Genomic DNA, 9,373 nt, shown 5'->3' with positions numbered 1-9,373 from the left:
ACACACCCCGAGTCTCAGTTGTGCCTGAGGCTTCCCTTCTATCAGTGTTCAGGGAGTGTGGGGATTATGGAAATGAGTGTGGCTTCAACCTCATTAGTGTGTCCCACTCCTCCCCCTCCGAGTATGTGGAGGACCCAGGTCAAGAGGAGGAAGCAAAAGGCTTTAGGTGGGGGGCCCAGCACCCAGACAGGAGACGAGGGTCTTTGTGGAGCGGGCGCTTGAAGAAATCTGTTTCTGCCCCACCTCCTCACCCCACCCCCCATATAGGACTGCACCACTTAGAAACATTAGACCAGAAGTTTTCTGTTGAGAATCAGGACAGTTTATTGTTTGATCAACATGCTGAATCTTCCACATTTTACACAGTTTTATGTAAAGTCAACATGGCCACTTACGCCTGCTGAGCCAGTAAGAGATGGAAATGCCACCCTCTCTGCTCCTCATGGCCAACCACTTTTAAGGGGGTGGGTGAGGGATAGTGAGGGGACAAGCTGACACACCAAACCCCGACGTGAGGAGAAGCCGTGCCCTGCGGGCAGCGCTGGCCACACAGGGCCCCGGCGCGGAGAGTTTACACACGAGAGCCTGAAGTTTTGGAACACCTTAATAGTTCATCCCAAACAAAAATTCAAAGGGTGCCCTGGTCTGCAGGTGCCCATGACAATCAGTGGACTTGGGGACTGGCCTTGTTGGCAATGGAGGAGTGTGACAGGTGTGTGCACTTTCCCAGCTTGCTCGCATACGCTGGACAGAACCTTACACCCTAACCGGCAGAGCTGGTCCGAGGAACCCCCGTGCACAGCAGCCCTTCACGCGCAAGCGCGCACATGTGTACACACAGCCTGGCGATGGGTGGAGACTGGAAGCACCCCGGCCCTGACTGCTTCCGACTTGCGGGATGATCACAAGCAAGCGCCCCCCTCACCTCTGTGTCCCTGCCTGCGAGGCTGGAAGGGTCGTGAGACCGCTGCCTCGTGCTGCAGCGGCCAGGTGGGGACGCCTCGCACGCCTGGGGAGAGGTAGTTTGGAGACTAGTGTGCACACAGCCCTGCGTGGTTCTCACACACAGACATATTTCTGTTAGGTCGCCCCTCACGTGGCTTCAGGGGGACTCGGTCCTCGGCTGCCTGTTCTCACCTGACGTCCTCACCTGCCTTCTGCCGTGCGAAGGAATGCGGCCCCTCTGCCTGCAGGACACCGAGGCCAGCGGTGCCATTGTGTCACACCTGGTACTTGAGGGCAGGGGCTGCCAGCACTGGCTTGCCAGCAGGAGGACAGGCTGCTGCACTCAAGATATGTCTGTACATTGAGCTACTGCCCTGTGAATCTTGATTTCTGTTGCCTGAGACACTTGAACTGATCTAGCCACTGCTCCTAGGACCCAGGAGTGTTACAGGATGTTGGAGGGTGCTGATGAGAAGAGAGTGGTGACAGTGATGGCAGAGAGGCCTCTTGACCCAAAGAGACTTGCTCACAGTTGCCCAGCTTGCTAACCTCGGACTACACGCTCAAGCTGCTGACGTCACACCTTCATTCTGGAACGCGTGTCCATTTATATGTATGCTATCTGCTTCCTGCATCTGATGCTCTCATTTTTCAGATGCCTGTGGAATAGGAGCTTTACTGCTAGCTTTTCTTTGAGACCCCCAAATTAAAAAAAAAAAAAAAAAAGGGCCTGCACACAATGACCCCGGCCATCTCCCGGGTGAGGACTAGTCCTTACGGAAAAGGACTGAACCACAGCTTTGCCTCATGCTGGCCGGTCTGGATTTGGGATGTAACCCTCGCTGGGGATGTGCAGGCCACTTTATCACCTCTTCTTCAAGGGAACCTGACCATTTATTTGATTATTGAACCTTAACTCCAAGACACTATCACCAGGCAAGAGAACAGTGATGGCAGCTGTTCAAAATGAGAGCCAAGGAGTCAACCCATGTCTGTGTGAGAGCTCTGGCTGCCCCAACAGACCAGGAAGTGAGGGTGGAAATCAGGCCTGAGGGAAGGAGGGTCATGGATGGCACGGCACCACTGGGATGGGAGGACTAGAGGAGACAGCTGCCCCTGCCTCGGAAGCCACAGGGCTAGGGAGAGCGTGACTCGAGAGAGGACCTTGTGTATGCGCGATGAGGGCAGGGCTCACTGAGGCCACATGGAGCCCAATAACGTCAACTGCGTCTCTTACTGCTCTACGCTGTGATGGGGAAAAAATGTTCGTGGTGCCTTAAACTGTGTGTGCACATGAGAAGGGAACAGAGTTTCTACTTTGTTTTTACAGTAATATTTAAGAAAGCTACTCTTTAGTACCAAGAAAGTGATAATCCACCATACATTCATTCACTGGGACCCAATGCAGAGCCCAGCAAATGGGGCTGTCCCAGGGGCCACAGCAATGGCCCTAACTGCCAACAAGGCGGGTGCTGGAACATGGACTCATAGGAATTCTCACGAGGTAAATAAGCACTCTTCCAACAAGCACCACTTGGGGGTGTGCCATGGTGGGGGGGTACTGGCCCACGTGGGCATGCACACCTGTGCATATAAGTATAGAGAGATACGGTGCACATATTCCCATGGCTGGTTTTGCCTGTAGTTTAACACATCTATGCATTAGTTTATTGATGGCAAGACAATCACAAGTTTTTTGACAATATTTAAGTATTTCTTATTTCAACACTTTGCAGTACTTTTGAATTTCCAAAACTGTTATCACAATGTAAGTTCCAACTTGAGAGCAGGAAAAACAAGAATATACATTGAGCACATGTATCTCTGTGAGAATGTGTGTGGAAGGTGTATACACAAGTCTATCTCTATATATAATTATGTACACACATATAAAAACTTAACACGACATCAGAATTACGTTCGTACATCGGTCTCTGCCTACTGGGAGAGGAGCTCAGTGTGAATCCTGCTTCCTCCTGTTCTTCACCTGAAGGTCAATTCCTCTAAGGATCAGCCCGGACATAGAGTCTCCTTAAACTGACAGTGTGTGGCAGGCCCACAGGACAGGCATCGGCGAGTCCTGCCAGGCTCTGCTCCACTTACTCGGCTGCCATTTTGGATTAGTTTCTGAGAAGTTCTAATGCAGTAACTTGTTAGAGTCCTGCTTTGTGGATGTTCACCCCCTGCCACCCCCAGATGGTCCTTTAGCTCAGGCAGGACATGCCTGCAGCAGCCTGGAGGCAGAGTCCATGCCAGCTTCGAGGGTAGGGCTTACTGTTTGGGGACAGTTTCTGCCTACTGCCTGGCTCTGTGCAGGCTCAGGTTCAGGAAGTGTGGGTCTATTTGGAATGGTGGCCAAATGAGTTATATCACTTAGGATTCTCTTCAGAGATTTTACAGGTCCTCAGGATTAAGCCCTTCTCAGAAAGAAGTCAAAATGGCAAGGAGAGCTCTCTGGGGAGCCTTCTGGAGACCCCACCTCAGCAGTACGCTCAAGCAACCAGAGGGCTGCCACATATCCACAAAGGTTAGTGCGCAAAGATCACAACTGCATTATGCCGGGGGGTGAAACACATTGACAAGTCCGCTTTTCCAGAACAGCACTCAGTAGTATTAGCAGCCGAGGATCTGAACATGCATCTTCAAGGTGGCGGTACCACAGTCAACCCTCCCTTCCCCAGTCACAAGTACCGGGCGGTACAGGCTCTAGCTTCCCCGATGTCGGAGGGCGGCACACACTGAGCTGCTCTCTGCCTTTCCCTTAGATCAACCCAGACATGTGGGCTGAGTGATGGCAAAGTTGGTTAGAACATTTGCAGAACCACACACGGTGCCCCAAGGCTGTAAATCACACATGGACCAAGCCCACGGCTGCCAACAGCACCTCGTCTTCCTTCCCCTGACCTTGCGCTGCCAATAACTGAGTGGGCCACAGAGAACACGAGTTGCCTGTGGCAAATGCCTTCCACCCGCTTCAGGGCTTTCCAGGGGGAGGGGAGAGGCAGAAGTCAGTCCAGGGGGCCTGCTGCTGCGCGCCCCTACCGTCCACAAGGTCATAATTCCATCTCAGGGCCATGGCTAATGTCCCACTCTGGCCATGGAAGAAGGACAGAGTTAAAAGTTGCCTCTTCAGAGGCTGTTTTGTTCAGTGTTTGATTTGACCAGGTAGGGCTTGTTTGGAAGGGTCTGGGACTGGAGCCTAATTAAGTTGCCCAGTTAATTGTAATATAGTGGGCTGGGCTGGGAGAGGGCAGAGGTGATTAACGGTTCAGAGAGGACAGGAAGGAGGAGGTGTGTGGAAAAGGTTCTCTGTAAGTTTACAAATATACAAAAACAAAAAGCACATCTTTTAAATAAAAATGACTACATTATTATCTGGCAAAAAGTTGTATACACATGATTTAAATTTTTTTAAATTTTAACAGTTTTTGGCAATCTTAATAAAGTACAATATATTACAACCAAACCAAAAAATAGTTGTTTAAGTAACAGCTGTTAAGAGTGACGTGATCCCTGATGCCCAGCCTCCCTCCCCACCCCACCCTACTCCTAGAGACAGAGAGAAAAGAAAAATCCTCCCATCTTGATAAGCTCATTTCCCACCCCCCTTAGGAAGCTAACCAATAGGAAGCAACACAACAAGCGAGTAGTGTCAAGGAAGCGGGCAGGTCCGGCTGCATTAGCAGGAGCAGCCGCCCTCACTGGCCGGGGGCTCCTGGGGTTTGTCCAGCTTGATGTCGATCACTGAGGGGGCTGCGCTAAGGAAGATGACTCTCAGAGCCGCTGCCACCCCCGCTCCTGCCCCTGCATCCCTCCGTCCTTCCACAAACACCTGGGGACTTGGCTCTGTGCTTCGCCTGGGCAGGAAGGATGTGGGTCACCAGCTCCCACCCCTCTTCTCTCACCCCTACTCACCTGAAGCCAAGCTCGTTCGGCTGTGGGATGGCTATGTGAACACAGGCGAGAGAGGCCCTTTCTCAGCAGCCTTCCTGGTGACCAGCGCTTCAGCCTCGTTACCTACCAGCCCCACCCTCCAGAGGTGCACTGGAGGCAGGTGCCTTGCCCTAGCCCCTCGCAGCAACAGTGACCCCTCAAGCTCTAGTCAGAGCGTGTCACTCAGTCGCTGCGGACGCTGCTGGAGGAAGCCACATCCCTGGGGCAGGGCCTCGGCACAGCCCCCCCCCCCCCAGCCCTTCCCACTGGTGCTCAGGGACCAGCCCGGGGGCTGGAGGAGCAACGCTCAGAACCACCAGGGGCATGGGTTCACGACACACAGCCAGGCTGCTCCTCCGCCCACAACAGGCCCCATCACAGCACAGAAGGGCTCTTCCTGCGCAGCGCTTTGGGGCCTGCTGCCCGCGTCCCAGTCCCCGGGCGTTTCTCGGCCCCTGCGTACGGACTGGGGGGAGAGATTCTTCTGGCTTTAAGTACTATAAAGAGCCATGCTTCTAGAGATCACATTGTCTCTCCTTGCCATTTTTTGGCCATGGCAAATATTTGAGTATGACTTGACCTCTAACTTTTCCTCCTCTTATTTTCTCTTTTTTCTTGTGTGTGTGTGTGTGTGTGTGTGTGTGTGTGTGTGTGTGTGTACACAAATAGCATACGTTTTTATCTTGTGTACACACACAGGAACACCGTTTTTTTTGGTAACATGGCAAAGTGACTGCCTTCCCTCCCATTGGGAAAATCCAGACTACTTCTCTGAACCTCAATTTCAGCTTCTGCATGTTACCCGAGGTTTGGGGTAGACCATGCAAGAGGCACGCAGACCCTGCCCCACGGAGCGGGGGGCACTCGGGCTGCGCGGGCTGGGCCGAGGACGCAGGCAGGACACGGCAGGTAGTGTCCCAGGGAGAGCGGGTGGAACCATGTTCTGGGTGCACAGAAGCCTTCCTGTGCAGCAGACACCCTGCTTGTGTCCATGAAATACAAAGTGATGTTCGCTGTACACGGGCAGAGTTAGGATTTCTCACTCCCGCCCCACACTGTCAGTCACATCCCTCTGGTACCCAACCCCCCACTGTTTTGGAGGTAGGAGCTGTTAGAGCTGGATGAGGTCTTCAAGCCCCGGGAGTTCAGCCCTGTCGCATTACAAAGGAGGCCCCCCCCCACCACACTCATGAGCAGGGAAGGATGGGCTGGAGACCAGTGAGGCTCGCCCACTGCCCTAAAATACGAGGTGAGTACGTCAGTGGATAGATGGCTTCTCCCTCTCTTTCACTCACTTGTCAAAGGAAAAGGATACTCCCTTCTTTGCTTTTCTCCTGGACATTCTCCATTCCAGGCAGAGCTGAGGCCACACGTCGGAAGAGCTAGAGAGAGGGGGAGATGCAGCATGAACCTCTGGCCCCTTCCCTCCTGCCCCCAGCTACATCTCTACCCTCTTGTCTCTTGTCCTGACCCGGGCCTTGCTCTCATGTCTGTCCTCCTGTGCCCTGGAGGGCAGGGGCTGGACCTAACTTCTCTCTCCTGTGCCCTTAGCACCTGTCCTGTCGCAGGTCTGGGCCGTGGCAGGCCTCTCACCCAGGCAGGCTGGCCACGGGTGACCAGGAGCTGGGTATGGGTCATGGCGACTGTGAGGAACCTAGCCCCGTGCAGAAAATGATCTAGGCCCTTAGATGGGCTTCTGTCCCACTGTCCCTGTGGGGAACCAACTTTTGATCTGCTCTGGAGACAAATGACCCTCTCTTCAGGGGGTTCTGTGAGTCCACAGGCATCCACAGAAGGATACTGGGAGCCAGGGCCGCCGGTCCCATCAGAAAGAGACTTCTGAGAAAAGCACACTAGAGTGTGAGCGTGATGGTGTGGGTTTGTTTGGGTGTGGGTGTTAGGGTGATGTGTGTGTTGTATGCAGAGGCATATATGTGGAATATGTGGATGTGTGGTGTCTGAGTTTGTGTAAGTGTGTGGCGGAATGTGTACAGGCTACGTGCACATGTGGGTAGGTCTGTAACTGCACAGGGAGAATGTGTGTGTGTGGTGTGTGTGTATGTGGTGTGTGTGTGCGCATGCTCACGGGGACCGGTGCATGGGGATGTCTGGTGGGGAACGCATGGGACCTAGGAGGTGACAAGTACAAAACAAGGAAGTGTAAGGCACCAGAAGATTCTGAACACCCCCTCTCCCCCAGCATACACACCAACTCCAGGAACTCAGTTAAGGTAGGTCTTGTTCATGGTCTCACCCTAGAGCCCAGCTCTATGAGTGCACCCAGGCTGGGTGGCAGGGCCAAAGGCGGTGAGGACCTGAGTGGGGAAGTCACCGATGGGCCTGGCAGGGTATGGGACCCTGTGGGCAGCCTGCAGAGGGGGCTCCAAGTCGGGCAGGAAGGAGTGAGCGAGGCTACTGAGGGCACATCACTCCTGGAGCCTTCCTTCATGGCCTTCCCCAGGCAGGCCTGGTCTGCCTGTCAAAATGGTCACAGCCTCTGCCACCAGCCAAACTGGCAGTTAGGAGGAACCTCCTGGGGTGACGCGTGGGGTCTCTAAGAGCAGAAATGATCAGACTTAGAATCCAGGAGTCTGCACGGCATGAAGACTCCTCTGAATCGCACAGCATTTGGACGGACCACATTTAACTCCTGCTCAGACCATCACCTGGGTTCCAGAGCGTTCTACATAATGGAGGTATCAGCATCTCCCTGTCCCTGCCCCCTGGGGCAGAAGCCACCTGCCTTATGGACTGCTGCCTGTGGCTTCCCCGCTGCCTCTGACTTCCCATCAGGGCCACAAACAGCACCAGCTCAGTGCCTCCTACATGCCTCTAGGGACAGGCCGCTCCTGCTCCAGGAGACACCACAGCCGTGCTGGGAAGGGCTTAGGTGTGAACAGAGCCTTGCTGAGGGCACTCCAACTGGGGAGGAAGGCACTGAGGCAGGTGGGGGGGGCACTGCGGCCCCTCCTGTCTCTCTCTCCACTCCGCCACCTGCCCCCGCAGCACGGCCCCTGCCCACATCGGGTGAACTAGTGCTGCATCCAGACCAGCTGCTGCATGGGCAGCTGCGGAGCGTCCCAGGCACTGCTGGGGGTGGCAGGGACGAAGTGACGTGCCCACCGAGCCACGCTCCTCACCCAGCACACTCCCTACGGCGCAGCACCCCTCCTGCCGCAACCCTGCTCACACGGTACACTTGTCTGCAACACTCTACCTCCTCACCTCTTCATGCCCTCTCTTCCTCGAAGGCAGAGCCTCCTAACCTTTCTTGAAACACCCCTCTGGCAGTCTGCTGAAACCTGTGGGCTCCTTGTAAGTGACATCAGTCATACAGGAGCATAAAGGAAACAGCTCAGAACTGAAATACACTTAGACCCTCTCTAAGGACACAAGCCTGTTACACAGCAGCGAATCTGCTTCCCCACGAGCATGCTGAATAGAAAGAGCTGACAGCAGTCTAGTACCTCCGTGAACCGCGGCACTGCAGGGAAAGGCCGAGGGACCCGTCCCACAGCCAGGTGACAAGAACAGGGCTGGGAGGTCTGCTGTGATGAAGTCACAGGGACTGCCATCATCAGAGTCCTGTTGCCTGCATTCAACGCTGAAGGAAGGGCTGAAGAGCTCCAGGAGGTGACTGAAGATGGAGGGGTAGCTTTTTCCCACCCAAGTCCACTGATCTGCTGGTTCCCATCAGTGGGCTCCTTGGGGGTCTGGGAACCTAGGGAGCCCCCTGCTACAAGGCTCAGCCGTAACCCCACTACAGCTTCTCTGACGGGCTTGATTCCCCAGGCCTCACCCCCTGCGTGTTCCACCCACGCCCTGGGCAGGCTCCATTCTCCAAGCCCAGCCGGCCCTGCACAGCGCTGAGCACTGGCCGAGCACAAGGCATGAACTCCAAAATGCTGGTTGGACTGAATTTCCTGTACCCCTGTCCCAGGTCAGGTAAAATGCCAGGAAATGCTACTTCTCTCACCTGGAAGTTGGTGTCTGGACACTCATGACACTCACAGCATGTCACAGGGACCATGCAGCCGGCAGCTTGTATGGTGGCTAATGATGACATGCTGCGGACACCCCCGGAGTGAGCACTCTCTCCCTCTCGTGTGCCTCCTCAGCTTGCTCCCCGTTGGGTCGCGTTTATGGTGCTCAGGCTGCCTTTCCCAACCTGGTCACCAGCCCCTCAGGCCCACAGCTGACGTGGCCCGGTGGCCAGGCTGGCCGGAATCAGGACCAGGTGCGTCCTACCTGCTTCACGTTGTAGCCAGTCTTGGCGCTGGTCTCGATGAACATGACGCTCAGTTCTTTGGCACGCTGCTCCCCTTCCTCGATGGTTATCTGCCTGCGAGTGAGGGCAGGGGGGAAATCAGCCCCTGGCAGAGGCAGAGGGAGCAGCCTGAGGTGAGGGGGGGTGTCTAGCCCACCTGTCAGCCCTGAGCACAGGGCTCCCATTCAGGGCCCCCGTCCAGCACAGAGGGCATGGGGCATGGCAGGA

The 9,373-nt window shown here is 54.9% G+C and overlaps 1 protein-coding gene across 1 annotated transcript in view; it reads right to left on the bottom strand.

The window, feature by feature from the left end:
- Window positions 1-299: 299 nt before the first annotated feature.
- RAB6B (RAB6B, member RAS oncogene family) overlaps window positions 300-9,373 on the bottom strand; it is a 32,360-nt gene continuing 23,286 nt past the window's right edge. The window contains exons 5-7 of the mRNA XM_029940253.1: window positions 9,127-9,220; window positions 6,194-6,260; window positions 300-4,689 (exon numbers count right to left, since the gene is read on the bottom strand). Of these exons, the coding sequence (XP_029796113.1) occupies window positions 4,625-4,689; window positions 6,194-6,260; window positions 9,127-9,220 (226 nt within the window). The 3' untranslated portion in view covers window positions 300-4,624. The remainder of the gene's footprint in view (window positions 4,690-6,193; window positions 6,261-9,126; window positions 9,221-9,373) is intronic.

Source organism: Suricata suricatta, chromosome 5 (assembly GCF_006229205.1).
Source record: "Suricata suricatta isolate VVHF042 chromosome 5, meerkat_22Aug2017_6uvM2_HiC, whole genome shotgun sequence".
NCBI lineage: Eukaryota > Metazoa > Chordata > Mammalia > Carnivora > Herpestidae > Suricata > Suricata suricatta.
The sequence above is the reverse complement of the archived record's forward strand: the minus strand, read 5'-3'. Positions and strand labels throughout refer to the sequence as shown.